This window comes from Schistocerca cancellata, chromosome 12 (assembly GCF_023864275.1).
Source record: "Schistocerca cancellata isolate TAMUIC-IGC-003103 chromosome 12, iqSchCanc2.1, whole genome shotgun sequence".
NCBI lineage: Eukaryota > Metazoa > Arthropoda > Insecta > Orthoptera > Acrididae > Schistocerca > Schistocerca cancellata.
The window spans coordinates 127,042,721-127,067,162 of NC_064637.1; the positions used below are offsets into that span (position 1 = coordinate 127,042,721).

General features: G+C 39.0%; 1 protein-coding gene across 2 annotated transcripts in view; it reads left to right on the top strand.

Annotated features, from left to right (window-relative positions):
* The first annotated feature begins 240 nt into the window (after positions 1–240).
* LOC126109595 (chromobox protein homolog 1-like) overlaps positions 241–24,442 on the top strand; it is a 38,497-nt gene continuing 14,295 nt past the window's right edge. Inside the window, exons 1-4 of one of the 2 annotated variants that reach the window (XM_049914635.1) lie at positions 241–376; positions 623–655; positions 11,793–11,949; positions 19,595–19,799. In XM_049914635.1, the coding sequence (XP_049770592.1) occupies positions 646–655; positions 11,793–11,949; positions 19,595–19,799 (372 nt within the window). In that variant the 5' untranslated portion in view covers positions 241–376; positions 623–645. The remainder of the gene's footprint in view (positions 377–622; positions 656–11,792; positions 11,950–19,594; positions 19,800–24,442) is intronic. The other variant, XM_049914636.1, reaches the window with a different exon arrangement.

Genomic DNA, 24,442 nt, shown 5'->3' on the forward strand with positions numbered 1-24,442 from the left:
ACATGAAAAATAAATTTATGATAACTTACAGAAAATACTCTTTTTTCTTTATTAATGAAAGATACTTTGATATATGTAGCTCTTACTGTTGATGAATTCGCTTTATTATTTCCATGTCTTTTCACACTATACGATAACTTAACTACTAACTTAACTTAACTACCAAATTAAATTATGATACTTCTTTTTCACTGAAAAATATGTTATATTCACTGCAATTTAGTTTTTGAGAAATTTCGTTGTGGCGTTAACAACTTTGGTGTTTTGAGAGTGAATACCTTTGTTTAGATTTTAGAAGCTACAGCAGGTTCATCCCGCCAACTTCTCTTTGGCGCCGAAAAATTTCTGAAGGCTCAAATCAGGCGAAGATAAGAAGGTTTGTAGCTATATGAAACATCGTTTATTATAATGTAGTCTATTTAAAAATAAATTGAAAGCTTCGTTTTACGTAATTGTTATTTTCATTGCCATTTAATTATTAACGCTATTATCATTATGTCACGCTTTCAAATCGTAAAATATCGAAATTAATTCATATGCGATGCAGAGCAGACATTCTTTCTAATGCAAATTTATTGGTATTGCTAATAACTCGTATGTTAAAAATTGACTATTGTTTCAGATCTTCTGCACCAGCTCAACAAAATGTCGAAAAGTAAGTGATACATAAATTAATAGTGTTTTAATTGAACAAAAGACTTGCTTCCATGTAGTAGATTCAAATTATTCGTCATTTTAAGTACTCATGTTAAGAATCAACATAGTGTTGTCCGTCCCTGCAACGTCGGCAGTATTTGAGAGTTAAAATATGTTTAATTAAAGACTAATTCATTTGCAGTGTGTAGTTTGCTAATTCTGCTTTATGTTCATAAATGTATAACTGTAAAGTTATGTAGGGGACCATAGTCTCCGCTCTCCAGTTTTCATAGTTTGTTTATGGTATGTTTAAATAATACGCGTTGGAATACCTGCTGGAGCCTCATAAATAATCTAATATAGATTTTCTCGTTTTAACATTCAGTTTTATTTTTTTATGACGAACGGTACTTTCGATATGACGCGAACGTAAACATTAATATGTTAAGACTGGCAGATATTTTTAACCATTGATATAGCACTCCATTAAAAAAATAAAAATAAATAAATAGGAATTAAATATTGGTGCTTCACTTTTTCATTGGTTTCAATGCAAAGTAGTAGTTTGATGACGTCCTTGCAGTGGCATGCTGAAATCATAATATGAAGAGTGCGTGCCTGGAAACATGATTCATCATTGGTATCTGTTGTTATATTCCATGATGCTTAAATGTTTGGAGTATGTTCCTGTCAGTATCTCTTATGTACTTGGGATTAATCCACAGTGACACAATACTAATCAATAATGGCTGTGAAGAAAATTCCAGGAGCAGTACAACGTATGAGTTGATCAAACTGTAAATAATACCTTGAAATAGTCACTGACATGTCAACGTAAATATAATTGCATAAGCTTCCGTGGCCAGAGTCAGTCGACATAAAAGTTTTCTGGGTATGGTACTGTGTCATAATGTAAAAGACCACTGCTGATGGAGAAAAAAAACCAACGTTTCAGTCACGGTTACAGAGGCCTTCTTCTGGTGCGTTCTAGCTATGCAGTGTCCTTTATATTTTGTTGTTACTGTTCACTGCGCATGCCATTATGTCATAATTTTAAAAAGGTAGTTAGTTTCATTGGTCACTTAATGGAGGAGGAGAGGGAACTTTATTTTTATAGGTTGTTGCGGTGGAGGGAGAATGTAACCTCTGTTGTCTATTGGCTCTTTTGTTATGTGCCATGATTGGTGGTCACTGTCGAATGAGAAGTTGGCAGCTGTTTACCAACTGCTGGACGTCGGCTGTGCGGTGGCAGTTAACCTGCCAGTAGAGCTCGTGCCTCGTGTTGACAGTGCGGTCTGTTGGGCCCTGATTGCGGGCAGCCAAGATGGAGCAAGCCTGAGCCCATCCTCCCTGTTCATGTTAATAGTGTGCTCAAGTGTTTCAATGGCCCCTCTGATTTTGCGTTTCGTCATAACTGGCTGCTTGGCCAACACACAGGCTTCGCTGAATTTTATTTCTTTTCCACAGTCTTGCTGATATTCTGCCACTGCCGATTTGTTGTGTTGCTCTAGACGAATATAGCGCTCGTGTTCCTGAATGCGTGTTGCTGTTGGCCTACTAGTCTGACCAATGTATGCCTCTCCACTATCACATTCCACGTTGTAAACTCCTGCAGTGTGTAATGCATCCATCTTGTCCTTAGGGGAGCCTAGCACGTCCTGGATCATATGACCACTATAGAAGACAGGCTGCAACCTAACGCTGCGAAGGTGTTTGCCTATTTGGTCAGTAATACTTTTCACTTAAGGTAAGCACACTGTTGGCTGCAGTTTGTCTATTTCTTGCTTATCTTTCTTACTTTTGTTCGTCAACAAGGCTGTGTTTATCGACTTATGGCTGTAGCCATTTGCTAGAAACGTTATGCGTATCCTTTTAAGCTCAGGTGTGATGTTTTGAGCATCACTACGGTGTTGTGCACGGATTGCCAAAGAACGGATGACAGTTCTTCTGCGCTGGGTGGTTGTAGGATTGCTATATACTCTGTGCCCCAGTGTGCCCTCCGTTCTCCTGTATACTTCAATGTCTAGAAATTGAATTGCACCATCCTTTTCTACTCCGAGCATGAACCATACCTTCCCCATGCATTATTGTTCAAATGTTTGTGAAACTTGTGTAGCTCTGTTTCACCATGAGGCCATATAGTGAGCATGTTGTCCAATGAACCAGCAACGTGGGTGTAAAGGCAAGGAAAATACTATGTGCAGACAGACAGCATAGCAATGGGCTCTCTCCTATCTCCGCTGACAGCTGAAATATTCATGGAAGCCTTTCAAGCAGTGGCCCTCAGTTCAGCTCCTTCACGCCCACGTTGCTGGTTCAGATAATTGGACGACATGCTCACTATATGGCCTCATGTTGAAACAGAGCTACACAAGTTTCACAAACATTTGAACAATATGCATGGGGAAGGTATGGTTCATGCTCGAAGTAGAAAAGGATGGTGCAATTCAATTTCTAGACGTTGAAGTATACAGGAGAACGGAGGGTACACTGGAGCACGGAGTATATAGCAATCCTATACATACAGGCAGGTATCTGCACGCCCAATCCTACCACCACCCAGTGCAGAAGAACTGTCATCCGTTCTTTGGCAATCCGTGCACAACACCGTAGTGATGCTCAAAACATCACACCTGAGCTTAAAAGGATACGCACAACGTTTCTAGCAAATGGCTACAGCCATAAGTCGATAAACACAGCCTTGTTGACGAACACAAGTAAGAATGATAATAAAGAAATAGACAAACTGCAGCCAACAGTGTGCTTACCTTATGTGAAAAACGTTACTGACCGAATAGGCAAACACCTTCGCAGTGTTGGGGTGCAGCCTGTTTTCTATAGTGGTCGTAGGATCCAGGACGTGCTAGGCTCCCCTAAGGACAAGGTCGATGCATTACACACTGCAGGCGTTTACAAGGTGGAATGTGATTGTGGAGAGGCATACATTGGTCAGACTGGTAGGCCAACAGCAACATGCATTTGGGAACACAAGCGCAATATTCGTCTAGGGCAACACAATAATTCAGCAGTGGCAGAACATCAGCAAGACTGTGGAAAAGAAATAAAATTCAGCGAAGCCTGTGTGTTGGCCAAGCAGCCAGTTATGACGAAACACAAACTCTGATGGGCCATTGAAACACTTGAACACACTAATAACATGAACAGGGAGGATGGGCTCAGGCTTGCCCCATCTTGGCTGCCCGCAATCAGAGCCCAACAGACCGTACTGTCAACACGAGGCACGAGCACTACCGGCGAGTAACTGCCGGCGTCCAGCAGTTGGTAAACAGCTGCCAACTTCTCATTCGACGGTGACCACCAATCATGGCACATAACAAAAGAGCCAATAGACAACAGAGGTTACATTCTCCCTCCACCGCAATAACCTATAAAAATAAAGTTCCCTCTCCTCCTTCCTTAAGTGACCAATGAAACTAACTACCTTTTTAAAATTATGACATAATGGCATGCTCAGTGATCAGTAACAACAAAATATAAAGGACACTGCATAGCTAGAATGCACCAGGAGGAGGCCTCTGCAACCGTGACTGAAACGTTGTTTTTTTCTCTAGCAGCAGTAGTCTTTTACATTATGACACAGTGCCATAACCAGAAAACTTTTGTCGAATGTCAACAGAAAGTTTGGAAAAACGGAAGCGTCCGATCCCGCCCGTCTGCTTTGACCCATGACGTCACAAATATGGCGGAAACAAAAAAACACACACACACACACATTTTCCACAAGAAGCCTAATGACACTAACGGGACAAGCGCGGGAAATGGGGTGTTTTGGGTGGGGGCAAACTAAATATAAACAAATTTAGACGCCTTGCGTAGCTACAACGTGTAAGTAAAGACAGCCATGCATGAATACCCACCCACCTCCCCAGGGGTCGTAACCCCTGCAACCCATAGAAGATAAAGATGCTTCAGTAGCTGATTAGTGTTTTTTGTCTTTTAAAAAAAAAAAATCTCACAGGATAGAACGAACAGATCAGAAAGATAAATATAATAAACTAAAACAGAAATTGGAGGAAACAGATAATTAAAATAAGTAATAAGTGTTTTTAAATTAAAAAAAAAAATCTCACGAGATAGAACGAACAGATCAGAAAAGTAAATAAAATAAGATGAAACAGAACTGGAGACAGTCACGGGTCAAAGCCGACGCGTGGGATCGGACGCTTCTGTCGACCCGAAAGTTTTTCATTAAGGCCATAAAAATTAGTACACCAACATCTGATGATTATTCTGCAACTCCTAGTCAGATGCCTGGCAGATGATGATCGAACCACCTTCAAACTGTTTTTTTTACCTTTCCACTTTAAAGTGCTGGGGGAAAAACCACACACTTAAATCTTCCTGTATGAGCTCTGATTTCTATTATTTATTTCTCCCTATGTATGTGGGCACCGACAAAATATTCTCTCTCTGAAGAGAAAGTTAATGATTAAAATTTCATGAGAAAATCTTGTCACAATGAAAAAGCCTTTTATTATTGCACCCCCATTCTTATAACCGTGGCATTCCCCCCCTTCTACTCCCTATGCGCTGCTTTGATGTGAACTTTTCGAATGTCCTTGGTCAGTCCTACCTGATGATACCACACCATAGCAATACCCCAGGACACAGCTGACAGCTGTAGTGTAAGCAGTCGGTTTACTAGACGTTTTGTATTTTCTAAGTGTTCTGCCAATGAATTGCAGTCTTATCTGTTGTCATTTCAGATTATCTGTAATTGTAATTCCTGAGTGTTTGATTAAATTTACAGCCTTTAGATTTGTGTATTTTCCCATGTAACTGAAATTTAGTGGATTGCTTTTAGTACTATGTTGATGTCTTCATGCTATCTGATAACTTTACAAGACAGGAAATGATAGCATCATCTGCAAATAATCTGAGAGCTGCTCAGATGGCCACCTAATTCATTTATGTAGTCTAAGAACAGCAAAGGACCTATCACACTTCCTTGGGGAATGCTGGGTATTGTTTTACTCTGACTTCCTGCCAGTTACTGTAACCATTCTGAAAGGAAATCACAAATCCTGCCTCACATCTGAGATGTTACTCCTTACCCATGCAATTTGATTTTGAGTTGCATATGAGGACTGGTGTGAAAAGCCGTATGGAAATACAAGAATTTGGAATCAAATTGACATTTCCTGTTGATAGCACTCATTACTTTGTGAGAATATAGCTAGTTCTGTTTCACTAGAAAGATATTTTCCGAATTAAATGCGTGTTCGCCATTTGTCAATAAATCCTGTTCTTTGAGGTAATTCATGATGTTTGAACACAATATGTTCCAAAATCCCTCTGCAAATCGATGTTAGCAATATGTGTGTAGTTCATTGGAACACTACTATTTTCTTTCTTAGGTGTTCATGTGACTTGTGGAGCTTTATCGTCTTTAGATACAGACATTTCAATGAACAAGCAGTTGTATATGATTGCTACGTACGGCCTGTTGTAGCAGCGTACTCTGAAAGGAACCGGACTCGTATACAGTTTGGACTGGAGGCCTTCCATAATGATTTAAGTTGCTTTGCAGCACCGATGATACCTTCTCCCAAGTTACTCATGTTGGCAGTTCTTGATTTGAATCCAGGAATATTTACTCTCTTGGTGAAGGAATTATGGAAAACTGTTTGATAACCCTACTTTAGTGTCACTCTCGTCAATAACATACCCAATAGTATCACACAATGAATGAATTTCCTTGAATCTTACCACTGGTGTACTTTACATACGATCAGATTCTCTTGGGTTTTGTCAGATTTCAAGACAGAGTTTCATTGTGGAAACAATTACAAATGCCTCACATTGAAGTTCACACTAAAATTTGAGATTTCATAAAACTTCAAGAATCTTGGGGTTTACAGTTTCTTTTAAATTTGGTATGCTTTTTTCGTTACTTCTGCAACAGTATTCTGACCTGTTTGAGTACCGTGGGGGTCAGTATTATCTCTTATTAATTTGTTTGGAATATATTTCTCTATAGCCATTGATACCATTTCCTTGAATTCAAACCGCGTCAGGTCTGTGCTTTCGTAGTCAGATTGAAAGGAGTAGACTGTTTTAGGAACGTCAAGCAAATTTTTATCTGCTTTTTTAGATAGATGTATTTTGCATTTGTTTTTGGTGGGTTTCGATGTTACAGTATTGGGGCACTAATGTGTTATGATGCATCTTGTTTTCTCAGGATAATCTGTTACGAGGTCAAGTGTTTTTTTCACAACCATTTATATTTTTGTGGGCTCCTGAACTAATTGTTCAAAATAATTTTCTCAGAAAGCACAAAGTATGATTTTGGACGACGTCTTTCGTGTACCATCGACTTTAAACTTTTCACCTAAATATGTATTTCCCCTAACATATTAAGGATAGATCGAAGTCGTAATCAACTGTAACTCTAAGAGTGGGGCACCTATTTGAAGTAACTTCAATTTTCTTTGAAGTGTGCAGCAACTGATTCATCAGAAGCCAGTAAAAGGAACCACTCATTTATTTCAGTTATCAACTATAACCTCAGCATACTAACTCGCAGGAACTATCTGCATCAATTTCTCTACAAGGTAAACTATTTTGACAACAGTAAACACTCACCAAGAATTATATTTTATCTGTCCTTCAGGAATATGGTTAAGCCCTTTGTAAAAAAAAAAAAAAAATCGCCTGAATTTTTTTGGCTTTGGCCAGCTGTGTGTACTTAAGATTTGAGCTTAAATGCTTTGTTAGTAATTGGCTCTCTGGTTCTTTCCCAACACAGCTACGACAATTTACAGCAGTACTGATCATTGCTAGTTGTGCAGTCATCTTCTGTTTGCCCTGCACCATTTTGGACTGACAATGAGCTGTGCCTGCCACAAGCCTTTCTGGCAGTCTTCACCATTTCAACTACCTACCCAAAACCATACAAAATTTCTTCTGATCAAAAGTGACACACATTGCTAGTAGTTACATGAGCCACTACCTGCAGTTGGCTGTACCCAGTGCTTTTCTTGGCATCTGGGAGCACCCATTCCACATCTGGGATGACTCTTGCTCATGTGCACACAGGCTTCCGTAGTCTCCTTTTGCAGCCATATCTCAATGCCCTATTACACGCCTACTATTGGAGCTCCGAACTACCAGTAATCCCTCCCTCAATGAATTCCCATACCTTGCAGGCAGAGAGGTGTCCTCTGGAACAGGGCAAGTGACTTCACTTGGCTTGGGGGTTTTGGCGGCCACACAGTGCTCAGAACCTGCTCATCCAACGAGCCAGAGAGGCCCTCCGATCGTCCCCTCGGAAAATTCTTCGCTGCCTGCCACACGTTGGACTAACCTTCCACTTAACCACTGGTGGGGGCAACCTCAGTGTGGGCACTACCTGGTGCAGCTGCAGTAGTTGACCAGTTAAGACACATTTGTGAGATGCTGCACTCCCTCAGATTACCATATCTGGTCCTCCACATTTATGCCTAATGGCAACAGCCTGAAGCTGTGTGACCAAACCCAACACTACCTTAAGCTGTAGGCAAAGGGTCACACGCTCAGCTTGCATGTGTAAGAGCAATCAAAGTTCCTATCCATACTAAAGACAATGGAAATATACAATACACACTTCATAAAATGTGGACTTCCACCTATATACAACAAAAATAAGTTCAGAGATATTCAGAATTTCAATCTGGAGACCTCAATGAGATCCATTGCTGAAACAGTTATCGATCTGAAGTAGCAGTAATGGGAAAAATCCTGTAATTGCACTGTGACATTTCATCACAAAGATCACGTTATATTCTGCTCTTCCACTGAATTTCAAGCTCATGTGTCTGGTGATTATGATCTGATTTTATGGCTGTTATCTTTTTCTGCAATTTTATTAAATTCTTAATGTTTGACCATCAGCCTTTTTTTTAGTAAGAACATTTGATTTCGAAGTGTGACGCTGTAGATGTAATGACATGAACATGAAACTGTATTAGTAGAAGTAAAGGAGACCCTGACACACAATCATCTGCTGTCTAATTAAGAATATGCTGACAAATAAACAAGACTCCCTTTTTTATTATTTATCATTGATTTCTGGATCATTAAATTTTATGTTTTCAGACGATGGACGATTAACCTTGAAATTTCAGGTAATATGAAAAAGATCTGTAACCCTGAGTAAAGATATAAAAAGTAAAATTACTATTTACAGAAATAGTGTGGGTGTTTACTTTATATGTGTGAGGCATTTGGTTTAGTTATAAGTGGTATTCTGATCATTAGTGATGAATATTTTCATTGTGGAATTTTCTGTTAGACCTATTTAATAATTAATAAGTAGATTTCTTTTTAATAACTACGTCGTATGGAGTGTAGCCATGTATGGAAGTGAAACATGGACGATAAATAGTTTGGACAAGAAGAGAATAGAAGCTTTCAAAATGTGGTGCAACAGAAGAATGCTGAAGATTAGATGGGTAGATCACGTAACTAATGAGGAAGTATTGAATAGAATAGGGGAGAAGAGGAGTTTGACACAACTTGACAAGAAGAAGGGACCAATTGGTAGGGCATGTTCTGAGGCATCAAGGGATCACAAATTTAGCGTTGGAGGGCAGTGTGGAGGGTAAAAATCATAGAGGGAGACACAGAGATGAATGCACTAAGCAGATTCAGAAGGATGTAGGTGGCATTAGGTACTGGGAGATGAAGCTTGTACAGGATAGAGTAGCATGGAGAGCTCCATCAAACCAGTCTCAGGACTGAAGACGACAACGACGACGACGACAACAACAACAACAACAACAACCTAATCTCGAGATCCACGGGTGCTATAGCATAGCATGGTAAAGCGAATGGCATGGCAGGTTTTGTTCTATTGGTAAAATACAAAAACAAAGTATCCGCTAATGTCTTGTTTCTTTTGACATAATGTAAGATCTTTTAATATTTTCATGTATGAACGTACGGGCTTCCTGTGTCATCGTAGCTGCACAAGTGAGGCGACGCCTGTCATCTGGCGCGACTGCTGAAACTAATCTATTTCTAACAGGTTGCAGGAAAATTTTCGGAATGGTTGTTTGAAAAGCATTATTTTCAAGTAAAGTAAATTTCCTTTTACACAAGATGAATTTTGTGCACAAATGTCCGATGAATTTTTTAAATCAGTGCGTTTGACTCTCATTCAAAAATCAGTGAGCTACGACTGGCTTACAAAAGCACATGACAATCTCGATTTCAGTCCTTCAGAAAGTAACATGCAGTGTTTGGTGGAATTTGTATTTATACTTTTGTAATACGAAAATATGCAGTGTACATGTTGCTGCACATCAGACATCTTTCCAAAACGTGTTTTTTCCCGAGTTTCGTTTTCTAAAGTGCCGGGAAATTCTACGCCATTGTATAAAACCACTACCATTGAAAGGCTTAATAAGTTTTACAGTTCAGAGGAGAGGTATACTGTTACTTAACCCAGAAAAAGTGTAATTTCATCTTGGAGAAAGTGTATTTTTAACCGGAAAATCCGGGAATTTTTCTTCCTCGTCCACATATACTCCCTGTGTTAACACTTATACTGAATTAACTAAAAAGCTGGCACGAATGTACACACGCCATGCTGTTGCAGAAGGTGGCAAAGGCAGGAATATTTAGAAAATTATATAGTAAGCTTGTTAGCAAAACAGTGGACTTCCTCAATAATATTTAGCTCATGTGTGTCGTGTTAGACATACTTTTGGGCTCTGTGCCTCAACAACTAGAAACTGAATCACTGTAGGACCGTTTTGTTGTCTGTCTAAATATGTTTGTTGGGCTGTATGTCTGACTGTGAAACAACTTTTTCTCAGTAACAAGTTGATGTATCAAGTTGAAATTTCTCATACACTAAGGTTGATAGGCCTTTTGCATTATAATAAGCATTAGTTTCTAAGTCAATGCAGTCGGAAGTATTCCCATTTTTCATATTTTGATTATGCTTGCAAACCTATAATACGTTTCCCATTGATAACAATGGTGAAATTTTGCAATTAGTAAGGTTTCACAGTACAAATGAACGAAAAACTCCGGAAATTGTTAATTTGTAGCTATATCACATGAAATAGAAATTTCCTTTATCATTTGTTATCCAATGTCAAACTTGAAATTAAAGAATTAGTAGTTCAGCATTCTGGCAGAGTGGGTCGCAATAGTAAAAGTTAAACATCAGGCAAAAAATGACCTGCTCATATGAAACGTTTTGGAATTTATCCATCGTCAGATATCCAGGAGTGATTACTGATGGATATATGGCAATAAAAGCTGTATGTGGAACAAATATTTATAGACTAGTCTGAGAATGAAACTTCTGAAATGAAATGTTTGTTTCACATTAAACTTGAAATGTCATATCTACATGTGGAAATCACTCCTGATATCGGATGATGGATAAATTCCGAAATCCGTCATGCGAGAAGTAAAGTCATTTCTTGCCTGATGTTTGAACCATTGCGAGACTGTCAGCCTGAATACAAAACTACTGATACTACGATAGTGGTTGACTGCCTCCTGGCTGTTATTTTCATCACATTTGTGTAGCTGAAATTAGGACATCCTCGAAAAAGAATCCCTGGGACTGATATCTTGCTAGTATCAGTGTCAATAACAGGCATAAATGGTAGAGATTCTAGATTGTGGAAGTGGGTAAACAATCCATATACTCGATTAATTTTGTAGAGAGCCCTCGGTGCACGAGTCCTACTTGCACCTGACCAATTTTTTTATTTATGAAAGTGGTCGAGAAAAATGAAGATAGCAATTTAACCTTACATTTGAGATGTCATAGTATGTAATGGTAAATAACTGGAAAGAAACTATCAAGAGTAAAATGCAGAATAATGTGAGCTTCAGGTCAAATGAAGCACATTGCAGAAGATGAGGGTTAATAATATTCCCTACAGATGATGTGTTTTGCCAGTTTCCCTGAATGATTTCCTTGTCTAATCTTACATTCATCCATTTCACTTTTATTTATCAATTTACCATGAAGAGCTAGCATTGCTCTTCTCATTTTCTGCACTTGTAAGTATGCATTTTTGTTATTTGATAGTGCTTGCATTTTGTAAAGATTTCTTTAATGAATTGATTTTTTGAACGATTTGAGGTGACGAACTTTTGTTTAATAGCATACTTCTTAAATTTTTTAGTGGAAGGCCCCAGTCGAAAGACCAAAGATAAGGATGCTGCAGGAAATAATGCGGATGGGGAGGAGCCAGAGGAAGAATACTCAGTTGAGAAAGTGTTGGATAAGCGAATACGCAATGGCAAAGTGGAGTACTTATTGAAGTGGAAGGGGTATTCAAAGTAAGTGTTGAATAACTTGTCACACAGTAACATGATTGAGTCAGTTTCCAGTCTTCATAGGAGGAATAATAATAATATATATAGAGCAACAAAAATTAAGAGATATTTTTGCAATTTTTTTTTTTTGGGGGGGGGGGGGGTCAGTTACTATTGATGAGAACTGTGTCATAGTACTTTTATTTTCATCTGTCACTCCAGCATCATTTGTGAGAGGGTCATAAATTCACATTACTATCTTATAAAACAACTAAGAATCAGATCTTTGAATTACTCCTTAAACTGTTGTTATGAGAGGCTAAAGCATGCAGTGTAGCAACTGTAAGTTGGCTGATTGGTGACCTAGGTCCGAATCTGCAGAATTTGGAAGGCTTCATCTGGGAGTCCTTAGTTTTTAATTGCAGCCAGTGTTCCTCAACTTAAAGTACTTTGTGAGGTCACCATTGTTATTTGCTGTGTTGCACTTCAGATTTCTACTGTTTCCTTTCCTCATTGCTGTGGTTATACTCATGTTAAAATTATTTTTGATTGACATATTTTGGTGCTGGAATCAGTGAAATGTCAATCACAAAGTAATTTTAATCAGAGTATAGTCTCTTTATTAACCCTTACACTGTTACAGACATGCTCTCCGCATTCTCTGTGGAGTGTGGCTTTGTTGTCACTGTACTGATAGCTAAATGCTGCTACCTGTGCTGGGACAGTGTTCCAGCTGCTATCAAATACTTAACCATCCAATTTTAAGAAAACTACTTGGTGAAAAAGTTTTGTTTTTCTACATCTTTCTACATATCTGCTCAATAAAAGACTGGATTTCTTTTCATTATTCATCATAGTTACTGTGCTTTGTGAAATTTAGTAAAACAGGAAACGAAATTTTAGAGTTTGCAGAGGTAAAAGTGCAAATACATAAACTTTGTGTATGATTGCATTTAGCACATACATTGCTGTGTATATATATCGGGCAGATGGTAATGTACAATGTGCCCATTTCTGTACCTGCATGCCAGGAATTGTGTGGCTGTAACAATCATAATATTTCATAAACGGTTCAAATTGTTGAAGCAAGGTTTTCTGCAACCAATACCATGCCATAATAAATACTAGAAATATGGAACTAACTTGTCCGCAGCAGTGAGAAGTCAGTGGAACAAGATGCTTGATCCTTTGACTGCTGTGGATGAGTTTTCCTCATGCTCCCCAGGTGCTGAGGATGTGCTTAAATGCCTGGGTTTTTGTTAAGCGCTGTTAACATGTTTCTGGCCCATTCCACTGACCTCTTACTGCTGTGAATAAATTACTTCCATATCTCGGTGAATAAAAATTTTTTAAAATATAACCATTTGTATAGTTTATGCAATGCAGTTTTTAGCACTGCAAACGTTTCAGAATATTGTGCAATGATTTATTTAATTTGATACAATATGGTAACTATGACAAATAGTGAATAGAAATTCATTCCTTTATTGAACACAGATGTCAGACTGTTAAAAGGTGCAATTTTTATTTATTTATTTTTTTTTTTTTCTGGATAGTTCTCTTAAAAGTATTTCGTAATGGCCAGATTGCCATCTCTCGGCACAGGTAGCAACATTATACGAGCAGTACAATGAAAACAAAGCCATACTCAGTGCGGAATGAACTGAGCATGTCTAGCAGTCTTAAGGGTTACGGAAAACCTGGGGGGTTGCAATTAAGAAATGTATTCTCAGCACCTGCGGAGCATGATGAGTTAACTTGCCTATAGCAGTCAACACAGAATTTGTTCAGTTTCCATGTTGTAAATAACATTTAAATGGTTTTTATGTCTGTGTATGACCTCTACTTTCACAAAAGTGCAGCCTCTGCACGGCTTCTACTACCCCCAACTTCCCACCTCTCCACACGCGCACACACACGCGCGCGCACACACACACACACACACACACACACACACACACACACACACACACCTGACCCCCTCCCCCTCTCACGTGAGGGTCCAGGCTTGCTTTCTCTGCTCCCTGCCATCCCCTCCTGCTGTTGGCCAACTTACCATTAACTTTCTGGAAGAAGGCACTCGGCGAGGTGGCTGATGGGAGCAGCTGAATCCAGTGTTCTTGCCAGGTATTTACTCTTTCTGGTAGCTGCCAGATTTATTAACTAACAGGCAACACTGTGTTTAGTGGGTTAAATATTGAAGTATGTAAGGAAATTTCAAACACAACTGCACACATTTGGGCAATTGTTGATTCAGTGTAACTTCTGTTACTGCAGATACAGATGTACTAAACATAGTGTGGTCTTCTAGCTCAAATTGGCAGCAGCCAGTAATGTCTTTTCTTCTTCTTCTTCTTCTTCTTCTTCTTCTTCTTCTTTTACACGAAATAGTAAAACTAAGTGTGGTCTTAGCCATCATCAGATCTCAGTGTGAACCTTAATATACAAAGTACCTTCTCACAGTTGTCCTCTGCATGTGGTTATAGGTATATATCTTGTATAATGGTGTTAGCAGATTTTGTTCAGCAGCTGGCTCAGGTCTTGCCATACTTGAAAATACATTGAATTACTGCATTGAAAATGGAAACTGGCTTAGTCACAGTGTGCATTGTGATTTTTGGATATTATGGAATTCTCAGAAATTATTCTTTAATTCTATCATTGTAAGTTAATTCCATAAAGTGAAATATTGAACCTAGTGATAAAACCTGTCTACTTTGACCCACATCAATGACTCACTGAAATCTAGTATTTGTAAAATACATTCTGTAGCAAAAAATTTAGCTTTTTATGTCATCACATTCGTTTACTTTGCTAGCTCACAAATAATCACCTTTCCATCAAACCCCTATGTTTATTTGCAGATAAGTGTGCACACTTTGTACATGTATAGAATAGCTTTCTTTAAGTTACAAAGGTAAGTCATTTATGGTCAAAATCACAGTTTAACCTTAGTTTATTTAAACAACGAGAAAATAAACTTGTGTAATGAGCTAAACTACTGTTTTATTAAACAATAATTCAATAAATTTCCACTATATTATTAACCACTGCAGTTGCTTCAGATTCCAACCAGCTGCGTATTCGATCACCAATTATCTCGTAGGCAATTGCTTCAATGTGGGATTATGCTGATAGTTCGAAACTGGGGGGTCTCTCTTTTTTTTTTTTTTTCACAGATTGTAAATTTTTTCTCACCTAGCTTACTTTGTATTTTATATTACTGCTGCTCAGTTGGGTGCTTGACAACACAGTGTATCACTGTTTTACCTGAAGCAAATAATGAAGGAATAGGTATCGGTAGTGATTGTTAAATTTTGGATTGAAGCGCCCTATAAATTGCTGCTGTCACTCGTCAAAGCTATTCGTCAGTCTATGCTTGCATGGTGTGCTCAATCTTTTTCTTACCTCCTCCCTACACAAATGAACAATTTGGAGTCATTGATGAAAAATCTACCCAACATGACTATTTCTTAAAGTAGCTCTATGGAGAAGATAGAAGATGGTAGAATAATGGAGCATACTAACATCCCCAAAATGAAAAATTGCACATAATGTATCCATACTGGCAAACCATGTGTGCTGTGGCATAATCTTAAAAACAAACGTTGGAATACAACCTTTCAATACAATAGCTGTGGGACAAAAACTTATGTAAACTGCTGTGCATTGGTAGTAAAAGATTTACCATTCAGCTAACAATATAGGTTCTCAACTCATTACGTAATTTTTACTGGACACAAATCTTTCCTACTTCGCTCTGAGGTTTTCTTAACATAGAAAATCAGAAAAAAATGATATTATCTTTCAGAATATTATTAAAATGCTGAGCAATCCTGAATGCTTTATAATGAGTTCACAGTATTGCAAACAAGTAGTTATCTGGTGTTTAACTTAAGGAAGTAAATTTCTGCAGGTTAGACTTCAAATTGTCAAAGACAGTTAGTCATCTGTGGTCCTTGCTAGAAAGTTCTGTGGTTTGTCGAACTGGGCTAGGGAATTCAGAAAGGGCACATTGCTCATAGTGCCCAAACTGTGTGTAAGAATTAGATTGTCTGGCTGGCGAGCTGTGGGGTGCCGGGCTCTCGGCAACCTGCCACCGGATGTTTCCGATGCCTGGGAGCTCTGGATAATCATTGTCCAGGCAAGTCAAACACCCACTGCATCCATCATTATTTTATTGAAAGATGTCACAGAGACCTTGAAGATACCACTGTCACTGGCTTCGAACCACGTACTATTGAACTTACTGACTGTGCGAAGCAGAGCTGATAATGTTGTTTACCCAATGGCACACCGCACAATAACTCCAAGTGTCTATTACATAAAAAAGTGACAAATGGAGTCTGAAAATGCCCATCACGGAGCAGTTCATGACATAGCCTGCATGATGGAAAGATTAGAGATACTTAGATCTCCAAAACGAAGTTGAATTGAGACAATTGGCATTCGAATGAGTTGGCAATGCAGGAAGGTGGGGAATTTCCATGGTTTTCAAGGGAGGAACTAATTGGCAGAGAAAGGTGTGGGCGGTCTTCCCAAGTGTGACAGAAAGTGAAAAAGAAACATATTCCCGAGCTGCTATCTGGGAGTAAGCTATTTGTCTGACAAAATCGTAGGCTAGTAATTTTTAATAAATTTAATGTATAAGGGGCAAGTTTCCGTCTGAAGGTATGAACAGTGTAACATGACTTTGATGCATGTGTATAAACATTGACATTTATGTGAGGGATCAGTGTGGCATAAATGCCTTTCTGACGTGTATGCAGGAAAGAGAACTGTGGCAACGTTATTACCAGATGCATCCGAATGGGACCAGTGCTGTTGTTCTTTCCTCGGCTGCCGAAGGACAAACACCAGCAGGCATCCACCGAAGAGTGAAGAATCTTTAAGCGGCAGCATGTCTTTTGAAAACTGCCATTGTAATGGTGCACCAAATTCTTTGCAATTAGACCAGCACATAACCATTTATTTGCTAGCAAAGGATCTCGAGAAGCATGCTGCACATTATCAGGCAGGAGTTACGCAACCTTAAGGTCTGCAGCCAGTGGATATCCCAGATGTTTGAATGCTGAACAAAAAGCAAACCAGATAGCTGTTGCCTTCAGTATTGAGCACATTGATGCAGGCAATGAAAGCTAGTGCAGTCACTGGAAACTGAGAGTCAAAAGCATCAATGTTGCAGTCGTCTCATCCATAGCCCCTCCCCCTCGCCCCCCCATCTCACAAAGTCAGTCAGCCATATTCTGTGAATGTAATGCTTACCCAGTTCTCATTGCTTACTGATTTCAATAAAGATGAGATCTGAATCACAGGGGGAACGGTGCTGTGGCGTGGTAGATAAATTATGCTGTGCAGTTAAGTCAAAACGTCTGGAAAAGCTGCGACAAGGGGACTGCTGCTTTATGCCCACACAGATCCCCAATCACAAATGTTGTTGTTAAGCAGAAGTTTCACGAACTCAAGTGGGAGACACTATAGTGCCGATCCCTCCCCACATGATTGTCACACTTTTGGTCCCTTGATGATTCTTGTTGGACAAGGATGTGCACCAGGCAGTTACCCTTTAACTCATTTTTTTATTGATTAGATTACACCAATAATTGCATATATTTCAAGCATAAAGCCAAAGACCAAACAAGATGTGTTATTTCAGTATATTACGTGTTTTTACAATGATCGGCAGCATATTTTTTTTTTTTTTTTTTTTATGGCAAACCACAAATTTGTTTTCAACTCTACGAAGAAATTTTACTCTTCCGCATCTTTTTGGTAAGGCTTGGCACTGTGTACTAGATGACTGGACAAAGATTACTGAAAGCTGTTTCACCTCAAAATGTGATTCTGCACACAATATACTGTATGTTAGTCTGCATGTACTAGACCTTTTCAGGTGATGTTCTTCCTAGTCCTTGTTCGTCACTTCAGTTCCTTCTAAATATATTTTGGAAAGTTAAAAATTAGGGCCTGTTTTGATGAACTCTGATGTGCAAAATATTAGTAATTTTACACGCACACACACACACACACACACACACACACACACACACACACACACACACACACACACAACTACAAAGTTACAAAGCCTTTGACATTGACATATTGGCTGGGGATGTAAACTTAATTGTTTTTCAGGAACAAAAATTGTCTATTGTAAATGTTTCAGTATAGTGCTAGCTTTTACGGAGACATCTGCCACCAGTACTTTGAATACTAACATTGATTTTTGTTTCTGTAAGTCGCAGGTTCTTGCCCCAAGGACAGAAAAATCAGGGAAATAATAAATTGTTGGGGTCATATTATTTCATGAAGAACTTGTGTGTGCATGCATACCAGGTGCAATTTGCAAAGCAGGCTAGGTGTCCTGGTTGCAGGCTCTGACTGGAGAAAGCGTGTTATTTGAAGTTAATCAGCAGTTCCAAAGTTATGACACTATAGCAAGCACAAATTCGTAGAAAAATGAGAAAATTCACAACTTTATCCTAAGGGTGGCAGGTGTAAACGTAATTGTTTTAGGTGCAGTTGAAAAGATTGTTTGCAGGCTACACTGAGTGAGTCTTCTTTCTTTCCAAATTGATTTAGCCATGATCTCTGATTACTTTTTTTTCCAAATTTGTAATTGATTGTGGGTATTTTTCTAGGCCTTTTGATTGTACTCTCCATTGTTACTTCATTTACCTTTCTTGTGTGTTGCGTGATTTGAATTATATATTTTTTCCCCCTTGACTAATAACCTGTTTCGCCTGAGTTAATTTGATATTTTGTTTAGTTATTAGCAGGTATTTAGTTTTGTCTGTCAGTTCTGGTTTGTGTGTGTGTGTGTGTGTGTGTGTGTGTGTGTGTGTTAGTATATATGATTTTGAGGTTTTCCTGGGAAAACACATACCTGAACAATTGTCAAGTGTTCAGATTACACCGTAGAACTCTCATGGTATTTCAGCAGCAAACGTGGTGCCATCATTAGAGATACGTATATCCGCCACACAAGTATTGTGCTGCAATAAAATTTCTAGGTGCACTGGTTTGACTGCCCAGTTTACAGGAATTAGACCAAACCAATGCATATTGATGAAGTGGTTTTTTGTGCTGATTTTTTTCACAATACATTTCCAGGAAGAAGTCACCAGTCAGTAACTGTGTGTCATATTGTTGCTGTGCAAACAGATCTCCACAGCAACAGTTCACAGTTCTGAAATATCGAGAGTTCTACTAAACTTTGTGACAGCTGTTCGAGGAACTTGGCGTAGTTTGTAATTGGTGTTTTTTCTCCTTTCTCTTACATGAGCCTTAATGGAATTCCTTCAGAAAGAGGTAATGTGCCATGAAATGTAAACAGATCTTTAATTGCCATTTTTTCCTCTTAAAAAGTTGTTTGCTTATTTTTGCCTTCTGGCTTTGTTTCACCTTTTCTTAATTAGTGAACGCTCTTGCTATATTCATTTTAAGTGCTGTTAAACTTCTGTCTGCCTCATAGCAAAGTTAACTGAAGAGTTCGTGTTATTAGACATGTTAAATTCTTTTTTATGAAGTCTAGCAATTCATGAGCACACAACATGGACAGGACACTGTATGTGCAATCTGCTAGTGCTCTTCACAGTTCTTCGCAGTTCCTCTGGCTTGTGAGGCAGTTCGAGAGGCGAATTTTTGTGTCCCATTTCCATTGTTGTAGTGACGATAACACGTGGGAACCGGAGGAGAATTTGGACTGCCCGGACCTCATCAGTGAATACGAGTCGAAGAGGGCGGAGAGCAAGAAGGGAGGAAGCGGCAGTGACACAGGGTCAACCAGTGTGAAAAAAGAAGACCGCAAACGCAAGTCGAGTGCTGTAAGCGAGGAGAAGAAAGGTTCCAGCAAGAAGAAGCACACAGAGGTAAATTGAAACTAATGGTTCCGGATACTGCAAGTTAGGTTCAGTTTTTTGAGCATTCACTAAGGCACAGGCATCGTTGAGTAACAGGTGTAGCATGGAAATCTTCTTACTCATTACCAGCCAATAATGAAGTGAGCTTCGTGATGAAGGAGGTGTAGTTTAGAACTGCACTGCGCATTCACTTTCGTTAACTGCTGGTCGCCAGTGAGGTTTAGTCTCTCTTTTTTTTTTTCCCCAGGAGCCTTGATATGAGTAATGCTGGAAATTTGTTACTGATAACTGCCAAATACTTCATAATGTACTGTTGGTCAAGGGCTTTGACTGATTAGTTAATACACAAGAAGAAATATAGTTTTCTGCTTCAGTCACTTTTAAATATCACTTCACGTTTTAATGGACACAGAAGATATTTATCGCATAAATTTGTCATCTATTTCGTACTGAAAGTTGAAATTAAAATTATTCTTATTTGCTTTCTTTGGTATATTTGATTGTTCTGAATTCTTTGAACTAACAACTTTTTAATATTTATTAAATTAGGGATTGTTGTTTATTTTTAGATTATTGCACTCTCCCTTTCCAAAATTTCGTGTGCTAAAAGCCACATAAACAGTGATTCTTATTCTTCAGTTATTCAGTGAAAAAATAATTCTTCTATATTTGGATGTTGAAATATTAGGACATAAAAGTAAGTTCAAATATCTTGTATGAAGTGAAGTTAAGCTTGTACTAAACTGAAAGTAAGACATTAATCATGTTTCTTCACATCAGTGGAAATACATAGGGAAGGTCCACATAGGTGGAGGTCCTCTTTTGCACTCTGTTTAATGATGGTAGCTCCGTGCAGCATCTGCTATGACAGGGAGATTTCGTTGTCGAACTCCACTTGGTGTGTCCTGCCCAAGTAACACCTCAAAAATATAATAAAAATGCAAAACAAATTTGAACACATGTAGGGTACCATTTGCACATAAATAACAACTTTTTGGGCTACTTTGTTGTTTTAATCACATACCCTGATCAGCTAGAGCAATATGACTGCTGACCTTATACTGATATAAATCTGTCCAGCATGTAGTGTCCGTGAGTTTCACTGAGGGCACATTGTGATGGCCCGGAGGCTCGGCACTAGCATTGCGGAAACTGCGTGACTTGTTTGGTGTTCGTGGAGTGCTGTGGTGTGGTGAAACCACATCCAGGTGTCGGGGGGGGGGGGGGGGGGGGTTGGGTAGCCACCCCCCCCCCCCCCCCCCTCCATTACAGATGTCAGACGTAATAGGCTGGAGGACTGGTAAAACGTGTTAGGTGGCAAACTGTGGTGGAACTAATGTCAGACATTAATGTTGGGCAGAGAACAAGTGTCTGAACTCTCAGTGCACCGAACGCTTCTAATGATGGGCCTATGTAGCCAACCACCTATGCATTTGCCAATATTAACACGACAACATCGGCAACTGCAGCCGAAATTGGCACATGACTATCAGCACTGGACGTTGGCATAGTGGCAGGTAGTCGCGTGGTCTGACGGATCCTAATACCTTCTTCATCATGCCAGTGGGAGGACATAAATCTGTCATCTTCCTGGGGAACAGCTCCTTGGCATCTGTACCACACGATGGAGACAAGCTGATGGTGGCTTCATTATGCTAAGCGGAACATTCATTTGGGCATCCATGGGTTCAGTGGAGCTTTTGCAAGGCACCATGACAGCTAAGGACTAACATACGTTAGTTGCAGACTGCACACACTCCTTCATGACGATAATGTTACCAGAAAGCAGTGGCATTTTTCAGAAGGATAATGTGCTGTCACAAGACCAGGAGTGTGATTGAGTGGTTTAAAGAGCACAGTAGCAAGCTCCAGTTGATGTGCTGGAGCTGCAACTCTCCAGATGGGTGAAACCGATCAAACACATCTGGGATGTGATTGAACGTGCCATCAGAGCTCATTGTCTCCTCCCCATAATTTACAGCAATTGGATGCCTTGGGTGTGCAGATGTGGTACCAACTACATCCAGCCAGCCAAGGCATCATTGCTTTCATGCCAAGATGCGTCGCCACTGTTATCTATGCCAAAGGTGGATATGCTAGCTATTAAGCAGGCAGTCATAATGTTCCGGCTGATCAGTGTAAAATTACTGTGCTCATTTATAGATGACGGGTACAGAAAATTTTGTGCCGCTGATCTTTAAGAGAGAATTTCCTAATTTATTTCAGCCAAATTACGTACTCTCACACATGCTGTCCCATATAAGTGAACAAGAGTATTTCTGTTTTCTAAGCCATTTAATTCAAATCAGAAATATCATAAGAATAATCCTTCTTTCAATTATGCAACAAATACTAGAGTTTTTGTCGTGTGTACTTCTCAATTAATTGATTATTACTCCATTTAAAACATCTGTATCTTCTCTGGTTTACTTTTGAAGGCCTGATTTATGAATTTATCGTGTGTGTGTGTGTGTGTGTGTGTGTGTGTGTGTGTGTGTGTGTGTGTGTGTGTGTGTGTGTGTGTTTGTTTTAAAGCCAACCAACTGAATGGACTTCAGTGGAAGTGGGGGCATTGACAGTTATACAAATATTACCATTCTGAAAATCAAACAGTACAGTCTCTGGCCAGTTGTCACCATTTAGTGAATCAGACCTATGAAATCCCACTAAAATAAAACTATGTACCAGTAAACTTACTCTTGTCAGGGGACTGATGCAATCATTAATTTGGAGCATGGGCAGCACAGCAGAAGACTCCCCAAGGATTGTTTTCTTCCCCCAGCATCGACAATACTAGCATTGCCATTTCTGATGGGCTCTCCTATGTGAGGTAAATTCTAACCAGTAAATTGGTTCCTCACTGTTAACAAGGAAAAAGGCACTTAACTCCCCAGAAGTCAAAGTAATTTTGTCTGTAGACACATTGTGCTTCATCAACGTACACCATTATTGGTACCCATCCATTTAAGCATAAAAATTGTTTCCAAGATCACAATATTAAATAATGCTAGAACTCAGTGAGTTTTCACCTGACATAATTCATGACAGTACAGCATGATTAGTACTGCCTCTGGCTCAGAGGCTCCTCAGATGAAAACACATTTGTGTTCATATGTGTAAATACATATATAAACTAAAGCCAAAACCTACACTTTCCAATAGTTTTCTGGCTCTCCACACTAAAATTGCATCTCCCGTTTTCATCCTTTAGCATGCCACTACAGTTAAATAGCTTAAACAAATGTGGTTATCTGTCAGATCCTCCAAAAATTACGTTGATCCTCCACCCAGGTGTCCATCCATGGTTTGAAGATGGTTCAGTGCCAAAATTTTTGAGATTATTTCTCCAATGTTTGTACTGTCTGCTCACCAACAAATAATCATACATTTTGTGTGCTGAACATCCACTGATCTTTCCAGTGGTGGGATTACAAAGATGTTACTAGCTTTCCTTTTGTTTCTCTCCCTCCTTGACTAAACATATGTTAACATTTGTATCTGCTTCATCTGGAGGCCAGTCTACACATTTTAGGTGGTGGTGTGTTTCAAGTTGCTATTCTGCTTGTCCATAGGAGTCAATTTCATAACTGACTGCAGCAATTCGTTCATCGCCATTTCAAATTCCTCAAGTGTTTCTACCCATGTGGAATGCTTATTTGCACAATATTTCCTGCTGAGTTGACCTAATTCACAATTCTGCCATATTTGCTTCTATCTGTATATCAGTATACAGTATACATTTTCTCACACTAAAAATTCTTTGAACTTTTTTGCAGAGAATTGAGATAGATTAGCTCACAATAATTGTTGGGTTCCATATATTTTTATGATAATGATCTCCTAATTTTCTACTTGCAGTAGCCCTTTATACGTGATATGTCGCTTCACCAGTGTTGACCAACATTCAATTACTACAAAAGTGTATGCCATTCCTCCCAGACCACAAGGCAGTGGACCGAGGAAGATTCTCAGCTTTGGATTCTTCCTCTCAGCACTATACATAATTATATTCTATTTCTAGAAAGTATTCTTTGTGTTTGATATTGGCTGCAAAATATTGCAGAATGGTGGTTAATATTATTTATTCTTGTTGAATGTTGTGGTGGCTTCTAGTTGCTATGAGAATTCTCTTTCATATATTCCATGAATGCAATATTAGTTATTCTAAAATGTTTAAATTTCAGATCATGACTTTACCAAATACAGGGAGGTCCAGAAAAATGTAGACGCTCTTCGATAGTAACTCTTAATGTAACAAATTGACATACTGCTACAATACTTTCACAGGAGGGAATGTTGTGTGTGTTCAGAGTGACCCCCATTAGGAGTCAAACAATTTCAATGTTGCTGAACTGTTGACCAAATTATGACTGTCGGTGTTGCCTGTAAGATAGCCACACAGGATGCCTCAATGGTTTGAGTTGCTCATTCAGTGTAGGTCTCTTCGACCTATCCCTCACACAGGTAGCTCCACCCAAGTAGGCTCTGACATACCTATGGTATTGAGGCAGAGCACTGTCTTGTTGTAGGCAAAATCTTTCATTTCCAAATGCCTCTCGGATTGCAGGTAAAATCGATGTTTGCAGCATATGAAGATATATGTCATCACTTATTGTACCTTCAAAGAAGAATCGGCCAATCAGACCACGCAG